General features: G+C 36.2%; 1 protein-coding gene across 5 annotated transcripts in view; it reads right to left on the reverse strand.

The window, feature by feature from the left end:
* The window catches only part of AIG1 (androgen induced 1), a 328968-nt gene extending 314037 nt beyond the window's left edge, over nucleotides 1–14931 (reverse strand). Inside the window, exons 1-2 of one of the 5 annotated variants that reach the window (XR_004233595.1) lie at nucleotides 14165–14931; nucleotides 9338–9472 (exon numbers count right to left, since the gene is read on the reverse strand). Coding sequence is in view for 3 of the 5 variants with exons in the window: in XM_031964185.1 (XP_031820045.1) it covers nucleotides 14165–14284; nucleotides 14574–14675 (222 nt within the window). In the remaining 2 variants the exon portion in view is untranslated. The remainder of the gene's footprint in view (nucleotides 1–9337; nucleotides 9473–14164) is intronic. The other 4 variants (XM_031964185.1, XR_004233594.1, XM_031964183.1 and 1 more) reach the window with 4 other exon arrangements.
* Nucleotides 14932–15315: the final 384 nt, after the last annotated feature.

A 15315-nucleotide genomic window follows, 5' to 3' on the forward strand; every position in this document is an offset into this window, starting at 1 on the left:
TTTGTTTTTCCTTTTCATGCTAGAAAAGGTTGAAAATTTTCAAATAGAACTTTTACTAGGAAACTAAAAGGAAACAAACAAAACAAAACACACCAACCAAGAAATGATTAAGTTTACATAATGCATATTTCTGATTTTAACTTTTAATGTCTAGCCAGACTGGCTTCACTGGCACAGTGTACTGGAAAGTTTGCCCCTCTCTCCTTTCTCTAACCTCAACACCATTCAGGCTGGAACATTAAAATTTTTAGTCCACAGTAAATTTGGATTAACACCACTTCCAGATCTGGTGAGGTTCTCAATTCTTCCTAGAATTTACTTCCAGAGAGTTTTATATCTGGATAGGTGAGAAATCTCCCCTTTGGCCCCAAGCTACAGATCTCTTGGTCTTTAAAAAGAACTCCCTTAATTCCTTTGGTTCTCCAGCAACTCTAGCACAAAGGCATTTCTCATTAGGGCAAACAATCACATCTAGCACTCATATGGTGGATTCTTTTATATATTTTAGAAACATCTAGGTCCTTTAGACATTTGTATTTCTAAATTCTTAATCCTGATCTACTTTTAGGGTAGCAAGTATAGTGGAAAGAAGACTGACTGTGAAATCTAAAGAGATGAAAATCTAAATGTTGTTATTTATTAACTGTGGGCTGATCACTAGGTCTGAGTTTCCTCACTGGAGGTGTATGGACTAGATGTTTCCCTCAAGCTCTAAAATAATAACAAATTAATTTCTCTGAACCCTCCAGTTTCCCTGAAAGATACTGCATTTGTCTGAATACATGAGTTGCATTTTCCTCAAAAATACAGCTTGCATAAGGATGCAGATTATATAGGATGTTATTTTTTTCGAAAGAAATCTCACATCAGAAGAATGGGATACATTTAGATCTTGCCTATAGCCCTATCTTATATTAACCTCATTTTTTTAAACCTTTTTGCTAGTTTACTAGATGGGTAAATTAGGAAAATGATATGGTTAGGCAAACACACATTTAGTAAGTGTCTACTATGGCAAAAACAAAACAAAACAAAAGCAAAATGCAGTATCTTCTCTTAAAGAGCTCAAAAATCTAATGGGGAGACAACATGTAAAAACTAAACACACAGAAATTATATACAGGCTAAAATGTAGATAATCAGCATTGGAAAGACACAAAGATTAGAGAGGATAAAGAAAGGCTTCTTGCAAAATGTAGGGATTCAGCTGAGACTTGCAGAAAGCAAAGAAGGCTAGGAGGTAGAGGTTTCTATATCTAGGATTGGGGGCGGGGGGGGGGGGAGGGAAGAGCAGTCACTAAAATGCACAGTCCAGGGATCGAATGTTTTATGCAAGGAATAGTAAGAACAATGCCACTGGATCAAATACATTCAAGGGAATGAGATATAAAAATATTGGAAATGTAGGGAGGGATCAGGTTAGAAAGTGGTTTAAAAAGCAAGAGATTCTAGAGGAAATAGAGAAGACAGTTTAGTTAACTGAATGAATATGAGGGATTCAGATCCATGCTTTAAGATCAATCAACAGCTGGGTTAGGTTGAAGAGAGACTCAAGGCAAGGAAACCAACCAGGCTCTAGCAACTGTTCAAGTATGAAGTGATAAGGGTGGCAGCAGCATCAGCAGAGAAAAAGGAATAAATAAGGAATATTACAAAGGTAGAATCAATAAGACTTGACAAATAACTGGATAAAAGGAGTTGGAAATGAGAGAAAGTGAGGAATAGAAGATGACACTTAAAATGGAGCTTGGTCGGCTGGAAGGATGATAGTATCTTCAATGGTAATGAGGTAGTCATTGAGGGAAGTAATGAGGTAAAAAGTTTAGGGGAAAGATGAGTCCAAGTTTTGGACAAAAGCTATGTTAATAACACTTATCCTTACTATGGCTTATTGCATGACTAACATGTATGTGATCAACAATATCAACAATGCATCATGGTGATCTTTCAGTTCTTCAGGTACTCCACCCCAATGCACATTCACCTTTTTAGGGTACATCTGAAAACTCCTTTTCCCAGGTAGACAGAGTTATTCTACAATCTTTCTTTTTCACTTCCTCCAAGTGTCCTAATATGGAAAGACCACAAACAGTCTCTTTGTGAGATACAATGTCCTGGTGAAATATCAAACTGGTATTTGGCAGCTGGCCTGACAAAAGGGAAAGAGTTGGAAGGTTTTATTGAGGGCATGTGAGGACTTGACCGAGAAATGGTGTTCGATACCAAAAGATCTAAAGTTGAGGATAAAGATTAGGGGAGAAAAGGAAAAGGGCATAAAAAGATAAAGCCCATGAGGAAAAGGTTTTGTATTCAAAAAAAAAGAGGCAGTCCTAATGCTCTCACTTCCATGGAATTTGACACATTTCCCAAAGGCAGAAAAATGACGAGCTGGGCAGTGCAATCAAATGTACTCTAGATCTAACAAACAACTGCTAAAAACAAAGCTAAAAACAAACTGTAAAACAAAATTTTTGAATAATTTCAAATTATATATGGTTAAATTAATATTATGAAGTACACAAATAAGTTATTTTTTGTACTCTTGCTGTTCTTCTCCTTCCTCAGGTGAGAGGGAAATTAGGAACACATTTTGTAACTATCTCTACTCAAAAAAGTAGACTTATTTCCTGAAAATTTTGTCTCTGCATATCAGGAACTCTATTTGAACTCAAATTTTATTTGACAATTCTAATTAAGAGATAATGGAAGGAAAGATGTAAGAAGAAAAGACATGAGAATCTTTTAAGACAATATTGGAAATAAATATTCTTGACCCCCAATTGACAGAATCCAATTCTATTAAATGCTATTAAAATAGCATCATCATTTTTGACACAGAGAAAGACTACCAACTGACATTTCCCTTGTAAAATAACATTTTCTTTCTTTTTAAATCTACAGAGGGAATTCCAATTGTATTGTGTAACAACTAAAGTTTATAGTGTAATCAGTAATTGATAGAAATTTATTTCATTTTTTGACTTACAGTAAAAAATAAATAGGGAAACAGGTATAAGGATGGTTGATACAGGCAACTTTCAAACAAGTATCTACTTTTGATCCTAAATAGATTTGCCTGACTATAACACATAATTAATATTTTCTGATTTTGAGAACTTTTTTTTGCAATATTTATGATGAAATGTTTACATTTACTTGATAAGCAAGTAAATACCAGAAACAAGTCATGAAACAAGGCACTAAATAGACAAATGTTTATAGCTGACAAAAATGCAATGTAAGGAAAAGACAAGCTTCCATAAATCTACTGTTTTGGTAAATTAAGTGAAAATAACTACTCTATTATTAAATAAAGTTCTCTGCTAGGCAACATTTGACGGGGAACATTGGTTCTAAAAACATGAAAGTTGCCAAAGAAAAAAAGGAATCACTAATTCAAACAGATGTTCCCACTGAAGAGTAAAGTTTTACTTATTCATGTTCAGCTCTTTTGTTATGTAACCTTCAGCAAATCATTTAACCTTTCTACCAGATATGTCTATTTTCTAATTGTAAAGTTCAGGTAGTTTTTAACTCATAGGATTGCTATGAGAAAACATGTCCCCATAAAAATTTTTTCAAGAGATTTTGTTTATTTTGAGATGAGAATCTATTTCCTCAGCCCTAAAATCAGGTCTTGAAGTTGTTTACCACCATATAACCACCATATAACAATTAGGTAAATTACTTAATCCATCTAGTTAACTTCCCCCTCCTCCCTAGTTAACTTTCTCTACAATAAGAAGGTTGGAAGAGATTGCCCCTACAGTCCCTCCCACTTAAAATCTGTGATTCTGTAAACCATACCCTCATCCACTCTATATTCTATAATTCTACCTAATTTCTTTATGAAATTCTGGATGTATCTTGAACTCTTATAAGTTAATTTATAGAAAGGACAAATTGTGATTGTATGTTATTTTATATTATAATTTATATTATATTTACATTTATTTACATGAAAGAAAAGTTGCTAGGCTCACAGATATAGAGATGGAAGAAACCCCATCGCATTCCTTCAAGCAGCAAGCATCACAATCACAGGCAGAATTTGAACTTAGATTCTCTGACTCCACTACTGCTTCTACTATACCATATTATCTATGACCTAAAACCAGGATCAGATTAGGGAAGGCTGCTTTTCAGTCTTTAAAACAATGTCCTTTTTATTATAACTTGACTAAATATGATATATTTAACAAAATGTGCTATTTTCTCAAACTGTTGTATTGATAACTTTCTGATGTTTCTATCTACTTACATAAATCTATCTCTCAACTATTGTTTTCTGAGGTTTTCATTCAACAGAATTCATTAAATCCACATTGGCATGTCACTACTATTTAAAGCTCTATTAGAACTTGACCTGAAATATAGTGTGTGTGTGCTCTGTGTGTGTGTATGTGTAACACAAATTGTAATGCTGGAGAAACTGAGGCAAACTGTGGCACAACAAAATCACAGAATTTTGGAGCTAAAAGAGACTTCAATGATTATGTTCAGCCTATCCATAAAATGAATCCCTAATATAACATACTCAAGTAGTCCTCTAGCCTTTGCTCCCCCACCACTTTCTAAGGTAGCCATTCCCATTTTTGGACAGTTCTAATTATTAGGAAGTTTTTTCCTGAAATCTAAATTTGTCTCTTTGAAATTTATTCACATTGCTACTGGTTTCATCCTCTGTGACCATATAAAATTAGTCTAATCCTTCCTCCCTATAACAGCCCTTCAAATATTTAAAGATAATTATGACTCTTCATCAGTCTTCTCTCTTCTTCAGGCTAAACATACCGAACTCTTTTAATCAAACCTGTACTCTTTTTTTCTTAAATTGTAATGCTCCAAACTGGACACAGTACCGCTGATGAGCTCTGACAAAGCAGAGTACAATGGAGCTACCACTATACCTCTCTTAATGCAGTCCAAGGTCACATTAGCTTTTTCAGACAAGACTGCTGACATACTGAACTTGCACTCCAATAAAACCACTGAATCTTTTTCAGTTAAACTGATATCTAAGCATTCCTTCCCTCATTTTGTACTTACAGGGTTGATTTTTTTGTAGCCAAGTTTTAAGAACTTTTATTACATTTTCTCCTGAATCTTACTAAGATTCATATCAATGCTTTAGCTTGCTAAGATCTTTTTGGATTCTGATTAGTTTACTTGCATTATCTGCATTATTTTCTCTCCCCCAAATTTCTGGTGGTGTTGCAAATTAGACAAAAATGCTACCTGTGCCTTTGTCCAAGTCACAGATGAAATGATTCAACAGCAAAGCGTCAACATCTATACCTGAGGTAAATCCATTACAGACCTCTAGACAAATTAACGTTGAACATTTAACAATTAACAGACTTGGTGAGATGAAATTCAGGTTGATATCTCTGAAACACATTTGTCCTTCCTTCCCCCAAAAATAGAATGGATAAAAAAAGGAGAGAGGTTGGATAGTAGTACTTTGGGAAACATCACATATAGGAGAAGTTGTGGAGTGTAATGATTTGAATATTGGTTTCAAAATCAAAAAGACTACAATATATAGAATATAATACCTGTCTATATTGATGAATACTTACCTGTTTTAAAATTTATTTTGACCACAGCAGTTTTACTTCATAGGGAAATCTGTAATCTCCCCAACTAGTAGGCTTTCTAAAATACCTGCAAAACACTTCACGTTGTTCTGTGATATGAACAAAAATAGTTTTATCTTCGATCAACATTACCTCAAGATTAGTCTCTACATAAAGCTAATAGAATCCAATCATATCTCCCATCAGCCCATAAATAGATTACTGTGAACACTAAGTATAAACTCCAAAAAATCACCAATATATTATTTTGGAAAATGTGAGAAATTTTATTAAGAATATTGAATACAGATTCTCCAATACAGGGAGTGTACATAAATAAATGTATTATCAAAAGAAGAACTTTACCAAACAGAATGATAAGTCAAAAATTTCAAAAATTTTACTCAGTATTTTCTTCATTCAACAGAATTCACTGAATCCATATCAGCTGACCATAATTAGCAAAGACAATTTATTAGACCATAGGGAAGAGCACTACTTTATCAAATTAGACATTATCATAGTATTCATTAAAATGGAATCCTACTTGCATTTTCTAAGGGGGAGAATATCTGAAGTATAAAATTACTACCATGGATTTATTAGGATGAATTGATAAATTTTCAAACCTTTAATATAGTCAAATAATTCTTCTAAATTTAAACAGAAGTAATTCACATTATCTATCTGGAAGACCAACACATCACCAAAACAGATACAATTTCTTATGGAGAAAGAAGGAAATTACAAAGAAAGCCCTGAATATATGGGAGCTATTCTACTCAAAATAAACCTTAAGAAACTGGGCAAGTGGAAACAGCCGTTTCCTCCTCAGCAAATGTGAACAACTGAGTAACCCTACTGGATTTTATAAGGTAGAATTTCAAAAAGAGGAGGTACTTTAAACTTGAAATGAATGCATACATAGATAAAGGTCAGTTACAAAGCAGAAGGATAGAGATTAAGATACTTCCAGAGTACTTGAATTTACACTGTTATTTTTACAACAACTCCTCTCGTGTGGATAACATTAAATGCACATCAATGAAAGCAGCCCAAAACAAATTTAAAATATTCACTGTTTCTGAGCACCTAGTAAATTTCAAGCATCTTCTAAGCTGAATCCAAATATGATGTAATTTTAGAAGTCTGTCAAGAGTCCCATCTCTTCATCTTGTTCCATGCCATGCAAGTTGAGCCTTAAGTCAAATTGAAGCAGGTTGTGATCCCTTTAAGAAACTGTATTTCCTATTGATCTGTGATTCCTTTCAGATTCCCAGCCCCTCCAGGCTGAGGCATATCCTCCCCAGACAAGTTGTCTTTTCAGGATACCAGACATTCAATTACAAAGCCTGGTCAAAAGCATCCCTTTGAATTCCAATAGGAGATCCAGGCTTGTCCCAGGCCCCATTCTGACTTACTCGGGCTGCCCAGCCCCCACTGGTTCTGATCTGGTCAGGCTTCCCAGCCCCTCCTAAGATACCCAATATAATGAGCTTCCATCAACTAAAGTCTTTACAGATGGACTTCGGTAGCTTACTCAGCTGCCAGGACTTTCTGTCCACTGAGAACTGCATTCTCAGTGCAAAACTTTATTTTCCACAGATCTGCCATTATAGAAGTCAGTCTCTGGTTAAACTGATTTCTATCTAACAATAAACTTTCATTTTGCAACTAATATTCAGGAATGAGTGAATTATTTCACTCCTAGAACCTGTGGCCAATTTAATGGGGATTCTTAATAACTCTCTAATAGCCACTACACCAGGAATCTAGACCACTCTAAACCTCATCAAAATCTTCAATTTTTTTTTTTGAGACAGTGGGATTAAGTATATTGCCCAGGGTCATACAGCTAGCATTGGCTAAGGATGGATTTGAATTCAGATCCTCCTGACTTCAGAGCCAAACATTCTATTCATTTTAAAAAGAATACTACTCTAAGGAACAAAGAAGCCCTACAGCCATTTAGCCTTATGTTTCAGAAGAATTCCATGCTATCCTGGATTACCAGACTGGGGGATTTTTTCAAAGTAGGCCTTAGTTACAGGAACATCTAATTCAATATGGAAAATCATATCATTATGCTGGCTTTCCCAGTTCCAGTTTCTAGGAGTAACAAGACATTTCAGATGACTATAGGAAAACAAATGAAAACCTTACAATGTACCAACCAATTTTCCTAAATCCTACATAATGAAGGGAAAATTTAAAAAAAAAAAAAAAGAAACCTCAGCCAATGACCAAAAGATGCTCTGTAATTCCAGTAAGATTTGCAAACAGAAAAGGGAATCAGCAACTCTTTTCTCAACTCTTCAATATCAAGGAACCTGTTTTAATGAAGATGCATAAATAACACTCCTAAAGAAGATGAATTTTGCAAAACAGTTGATGTATTCCTCCTTTCTATGCATTAATTTGAGACTGCCGATCAATTAACATCCTTTTACTCAGCATCAGGCTTCCATTGTTTCTGATTATTCCACTTACAAAAGTGAACCAAATTTAATCCAGGGAGCTTTTGTTTAAATGGTTTTTCTTTTACATACTACATTATTGTTTTGTTAGGGAAAACATGACTGCATCTATATAATGGAATAATGAAATTCACTTTGGGAAGTTTTATAACATATGTTAAATCAAGCCATAAACTCTTACCTAAGATATATTTTACTACATGGTAAGAACAAAAACCAAATGTAAAATTTAGCATTTTATTCTACTTCTTAGGAATATTTGTCATTATAAATGGAAAAACATGGCACCCTGGGGATGGTTCAAAAGCCAAAGAAACATTCTAAAGATTGATTTTTCAGGTCACTAAAGTAATTTGAATGTAACTTCACTTTTTCCACACTATTATTATATGATCTGGCTATGGTTTTATTACCCTTTTAGTACTGAAAGAATAGAAAATAATGTAAATTCAACTTTACTCAGCTGCTCCTGGTCAAAGAGGAATGCATTTGATATTCCCCACAGTATTATACATATAAGATAATGCTAAAAGACATCTTCAGGATCAGTTAGTTCAATCTTCTTATTTATTTATTTATTTTATCCTGGACTTCACAAAAAATAAAATGAGCATTTCCATTTATAAAGTAGAACAGAAAATGAAGACTGTAGGTAAAACTGCAAATCTTTATTATATGATACAGTTTGCTGTTTATTTTAACACATAATAAATATAACATGTAACTTTCAAAGCTGTGCTGCTCCTATTCTATTCTATTTTGCAGGTATTATTTTTAATCCTTGGGCAATGACTTTTTTTTCCCCAAAAATTACCATCCCAACCTCACTCTCCCTCCCAATTCCATCCTACACTGAAGGGGGACGGAGTGGAGATAAGGTTGAGGGGAGAAGAGAGAGAAAGGGAGAAAAAACCTTTATAACAAATATGAATGATTAAGCTAAACATATTCCCACATTTGTCTGTCCTATAATATATGTTTCTTTTAACAAAGACTCCATTTTCAGGATTTGCAGCCACTCAATTTTAGACTTGAAGAACTTAGAGTCCAGAGAAAACTGAAATGTCTTACTAAAGGTAACACTTTTAACAAGTTGCAGTTAGGATTTGAATCCAGGTGTTCTATTCTAAATCCAATACTGACTGAGCTTTTAGACTTGGAAAAGGTCACAAAAAATTTTTTCAAAATCTATTTCTTAGTTTTTATTTTACTCTGATAAAATGTACAGATTATTGGGGGGGGGGGGGGGAAGGGAGCGGCGCTTTCCATCTCTACATGTACCTTTAATTCTAACCTGTCCCATCTTCCCTCAGCAGGCTGTATCCTCAATCCTCTGCTTCTGGAGCAAAGATTCCACTTTCCCCTATCTGCCAGGTCCTTCTCTTCTTCCTACAAATATGTCCAACTTTCTCCATTCTTTAAGGAAAAACAAAACAAAACACTTTCAATAAACCTTTCAATAGACCCAAAATATTTCCCTTTAACAACTAAACACCTAGAAAAAGCCATCTACAATTCACTGCCTCCACTTTCACCAAACTACCATTCATTACTCAGTCCCTTTCAAACTGGCTGTCTAACCTCATAATTCAACTGAAACAACACTCTCTCCAGTTACCAATGATCTCTTTATTGCCAAATTTGAAGGTCTTTCCTCAGTGCTTATCCACATTGGCTTATGTGCTGTACAGCTGATGCTGATGACTATTCTCTTCTCCTACATAAACTTTTGAGTTTTCCTGTCATGACTTGGTTCTCTTCCTACTTGTCTGACCAATCCTTCTCAGTTTCCCAATGTACTTCAATGTTCACATATCTGATGCCCAGTGTTACATTTCTCAACAATTCTTTAGGGGATACTTTCTGGAATTAGCTGGGAAAGAAAAACAAATAAACAAGAAATTGTGATTTGGTAACAGCTAAAAGTCACCCAGGGACTCCATCTTAGACTCTAAGAAGAACAGAAAAAAGTGAATTTATTTCACTGGTGTAAAATGGGTAAAATGGTGAAAAAAAATCCCAAACAATGGGATACAAATACAACTTTCCAAGGTGAAAGGCTTTTGTATACCACTTTCTACAATTATTAGGAACTTTATCCTGAAGTACCTGCACAATTCTGCTATTCACTGCATTTCACTGCTAAAAAAGAAAACTCTTGAGGAAATTAACTGAATAAGATTACCTCCACCAACAATCTTCAATTTTTGACTATCAGCTCTAACTCTAGAAAGTTAGGAGATCTGAATACAGTAAAAATATCTAAAATCAAATAACCTAGTGAACACATTTATCTTAAGACAACTAATTCAATTTTCTGTAAACTGATTTGTTGCTATTCAGTTGTTTTGTTACCCCATTTGGGTTTTCTTGACAAAGATACTAGAATGGCTTGTCATTTCCTTCTCCAGCTTATTTTACAGATGAAGAAACTTGAGGCAAACAGGGTTAGGTAATTTGCCCAGAGTCATACAGTCAAGTTTTTGAGCTGAAAAGATCTACTTTTCCTCTTGAAAATATGGAATATATTAAGAAAAAATAATTTTTACATATGTATTTTTTTTAAAGAGTTTCAGAGGAACCTTCTCAAATCAATTCTAGTTCAAGATTATCCCTATAACAAAAACAAAAGATATGTATACATAAGGAAAACTGCCCTCAGGACACACACCTGAAATGAGGGGAAAAAATGAATAGCTTCATATCAACATGACTTGATAGCATACTGTAAATATAAAAAGAGCAATAAAATGATTATGCCATATAGCCAATATTGCAGGATATATAATTATTATCTATCATTCTGGACCTGGCGTCAGGAAGACTTGTCTTTGTGAGCTCAAATCTGACCTTCAACAACAACCCTCATTAAGTCACTTAACCACTTTTTGGACTCAGTTTCCTCATCTGTCATATAAGCTGGAAAAAGAAATGGCAAATCATTATAGTATATTTGGTAACAAAACCCAAAATGGGGTCATAAAGAGTTGGACAAAACTGAAAATGATTGAACAATTCTATCATTCTTGAGAGGCAGCATTGAACCTGAAACCAAAAGACTTATTAGCTCCAAACCCAGCCTCTGCCACTTACTATATAATCTTGGATAAATTACTTAATCTCCATGGTATGTATTCTCACCTGTAAAATGGGGGTAATAATACTTACTCTGCCTCAAAGGGTCATTATAAGTATTTTGGAAATCTTAAACCACTATAGAAATGAGATTAGTTGTCTTTTTAAAATTGATTGATTGATTGATTTTTGCTGAGGCAATTGGGGTTAAGTGACTTGTCCAGGGTCACACAGCTAGAAAGTATAAAATGTCTGAACCTAGGTCCTCCTGACTTCAGGGCTGGTGTTCTATCAACTGCATCAACTAGCTGCTCCCATCTTTTTGTATTTTTAAAGTACTAAATCCATATCATATTCTATCTGATCTGAGTTGGAATGTCATTTAAAAACCCTGTGATTACTGACAGTCACTAAACCTCTCAAACCTCATTTTTTCATCTGTAAATGGGCACAAAAGCCATGACAATCAGATTGTTCTGGAAAGTATTTTCTAAATAACAAAGCACCAGTTAGATAGCTTTATGTCAACTAGAAAGTATTAACTATTCAATTCAATGCATCTGGTGCAATACAGTAAAAAGTATAATATAGCATCCTCAAGGAATCATGGGGTTATCATACCACAGAAAGATCACCAAAGCTACAGTACTTTCTTTGTCCTTTTCTTCTTTATATTTTCTAAGTTTTAATAGCAGAAAACTGCAATGTTTGAATAATGTCCTAAACTCTTTTCATTTTCTCAAAAGTACAAAAGAACAAGTACATAGTGCCTACATCTGCAGAGAAAACTTTTTCTAACAATGTGTTAAGAAGGAAAACTAAAGGAGGAAGGGTAGGTGTTATTAAAAGAAAGTAGCTACACACACTTATAGAATACCATCTGTTCATTCTACAAATGAAGAAATTTAAGCCAGAAGAGATTAAGTGACTTGTCCAAATAGTAAATCAAAGAGAGAATTCAAATCCAAATTTTCTTATTTTAAATGAAAAGCTCCAAGAAGTCTAAGAATTTTTCCTAACTAGTGCTGAATTCCAATCCCAACTCTGTCCTGGGTCTTTCTTCTTATTCTTTTCCTTTCTCTATTCCCTACTACTAGATCCATGCCAGAATCTTATTGCTGAAAGAGAACTCAAAGATCTCCCAACCCAACCACTCCAAAGATGGAAGTAGATTAAGTGACTTTTGTTACACAATAATTTATGCCTTATGTTCAATCAAGTTCCAACCTAATTTAATACTAGGAATCCAAAGCAAATGAGGTCTGTATAGTTTGGATGGATTCTCCCAGTTTTCTTTAGTAGCTATAGCTCAATATGCTTTCCATTCAATAATGACACAATGCAATGTAGTGAACAGGAAGCTTTGAGATCTTCTAGGGATTGGAAAGTACCTTACGTATAAAACCTTCCCAAAAAGTGTAACAATAAAGCAATATTATTAAAGACAAAAAGGATCCACAAATCTGCTTAAGAACTGAAGTAAAAATTTTGTTTATTTTGATTACTAACTACATATTATATCACTTACATTTTCAAAAGAGTACAAAGTCCTCACGGTAGCTTAGAGGCAAAACCTTCTCTAGGTGGCCAACTTTTTCATGACCTTGAAAATTTTCATTTCTTTTTTTCAATTTTTCATTCATTTTCTCATTTGAACACAGAGAAGTTATGATTTGGGTTGGGCTTTTTGGATTATGCTTTATAAATACACAGATACATACTCAAATTAGAAGGAAAAAAAATCATATACAGAGAAGGAACACTTTATAACCAAATTTACACACTTCACTTTTCACCCGGAAGTTTCTTCAATGAGAGGTGGGTTAGTTTTCTGACACATGTAGGCCCACTTTCCTTGGGGCTCCCAACTGCTTAAGATAAGTCAGTTCTGAGTGAATGGACCAGACTTCAGTAGGTATTATAAAAGAGGACACTCAGCTTTTTTGTAGACTATTACATATACATAATTTACTACAACTTAACAGGATAGCGAGAAAGTGTCCAGACTACAATAGATACTACCAAAAAAAGGAGACAGCTTTCTGTAGACCATTACAAAAAGAGAATTTGATCCAATTTAAAGGACAGTAAAAATGTTCCAGACAAATAGGTACTCAGTTTTTTGTAGATTACTACATACACATAATTTGCTCCAACCCTATAGGACGGCAAAAGTATCCAGCTCTTTGTAGATTACTACATACACATAATTTGCTCCAACCTATAGGACGGCAAAAGTATCCAGCTCTTTGTAGATTACTACATACACATAATTTGCTCCAACCTATAGGACGGCAAAAGTATCCAGCTCTTTGTAGATTACTACATACACATAATCTGCTCCAACCTATAGGACGGCAAAAGTATCCAGCTCTTTGTAGATTACTACATACACATAATTTGCTCCAACCTACAGGACGGTAAAAGTATCCAGCTCTTTGTAGATTACTACATACACATAATTTGCTCCAACCTACAGGATGGTAAAAGTATCCAAGATATGGAGTTAAAGTACTTGGAAGGAATCTTTTTAAAAGTCTCTCTTCAAAAGTTTAAAAACTCTGAGATGGGGGATGGAAGAGGGGAAAAGGTATTTCACTGTGTTTTCTGCTCTCCCTTCGTGCTGATTCTCCTATTCTGGAGAAAGTGAGGATCACATGAGTCACAATATTGCTCAGTTGGTCCCCTCGAGATCAATTAGGGGGCGGTGGGGTCAGACAGAGCAGAAAGCCAATTTCACAGTCAAGGTCATGAAAGCCTCCAGCAGTTCAAATGGAAGAGAAAGGAAGGGAGGGGAGGGGAGGAGAATATAAAAAAGGGGGAAGGAAAACCTGCCGCTCCGCCTCTAAGGATCCGAGAGCTGCGTCTCCCCCTCCCAAGATCCCTCCCCCTCTACTTCCCCCACCAGGTGGTGGAAGGAAGGTCGGAGATGTTAATGGCAGCTGAGAAAGTCTGGGTTGGGAGAGGTGTGCTGGAGGGGATCACGCGCCCACACACACACACACACACACACACAGGGGCGGGAGGCCTTACCAAGTCTATGAACGTCAGGAACTTCCAGCTGCCTCCGTAGGTCTTGTGCGCGGGCATCTCAATGGCTTTGTAGTTGCACAGGATGGAGCAGTAGGACAGCAGGATGGCCACTCGCAGCACCTGGCAGGGGATAAGCGCCATGTTCGCACGGTCCTGGGCTCCGCCGCGACCTCTGCACGCCGCCCTAGGAGAAAGGGACGGAGGGGGGAGGGCGTTGCTGGGGTGCCCGGTCGGGGAGGTGCCTGGCCTGGGGGGAAGGGGCGCAGGTAGGTGAGGGGGAAGGGCGGCCGGGGCTGCGGGAGCTGCTGTGGCGGGTGCGCTCGCGGATGCGCGCGAGGGGCCAGAGGGTGGGGGCGTTCCGCGCGCCCCACCAGGAGGGACAGTGTCGCGCGCGCGTGTGTCTGTATACGGATTTGTGCGCGTGTGCAAATGCCTCACACGCCCCGCGTGGGGCCTGAGCGAGCCCGGGAGGCGTCGGCGTCATCTCCTTCGTCATCGCGATCATTATCATTTTCTCGGGTCTCTGGGTCTGGCCTAGGCGTTTGGGGAAGGGGGTAGCGGTCACGTGTGCCGAGCGTGGGAAAACGCCGCCTGGCCGCCCAGCGTGGGAAGGAGCCCGCCTGCGAGCGGGCGGACGCACCCCCGAGAGCTGCCCTGTGTGGCCGTCAGTGCCCCGGGGAAGTGGGAGGGGAGGAGGAAGCAGGCTTTCGTCTCCTGGAGAGGATTGAGTTTCTTCTAATATAAATGCAGTACATATTGTCTAGTGTCTCTAATCTTATCTATATCGTCTATCTATCTAAATATCCTATCCCTCTATAATCTGTCCTATCATCCATACATACCATTTGTCATTTATATTATAGATACAGATTATTATTATATTTATTTATTTATTATTTATTTTTATATTTATTGTTTATTATTTTATTATTATTATATATTTTTATATATTTAATAATAGATTTATTATATATATATATATAATAGAAATAGAATCTAGCCGTCTATCATTTATCTGCCCTATCCATAAGTCATTTGTCCATTGTATTAGCTATCTGTATCTATAATTATATAAATAATTAACTATATATATCTATAATATAAGGTTCTGTCGATTTCATCTTATCTGTCGTCTCCCCTATCTCTCTATC

Source organism: Sarcophilus harrisii, chromosome 4, assembly GCF_902635505.1.
Source record: "Sarcophilus harrisii chromosome 4, mSarHar1.11, whole genome shotgun sequence".
NCBI classification, from domain to species: Eukaryota; Metazoa; Chordata; class Mammalia; order Dasyuromorphia; family Dasyuridae; genus Sarcophilus; species Sarcophilus harrisii.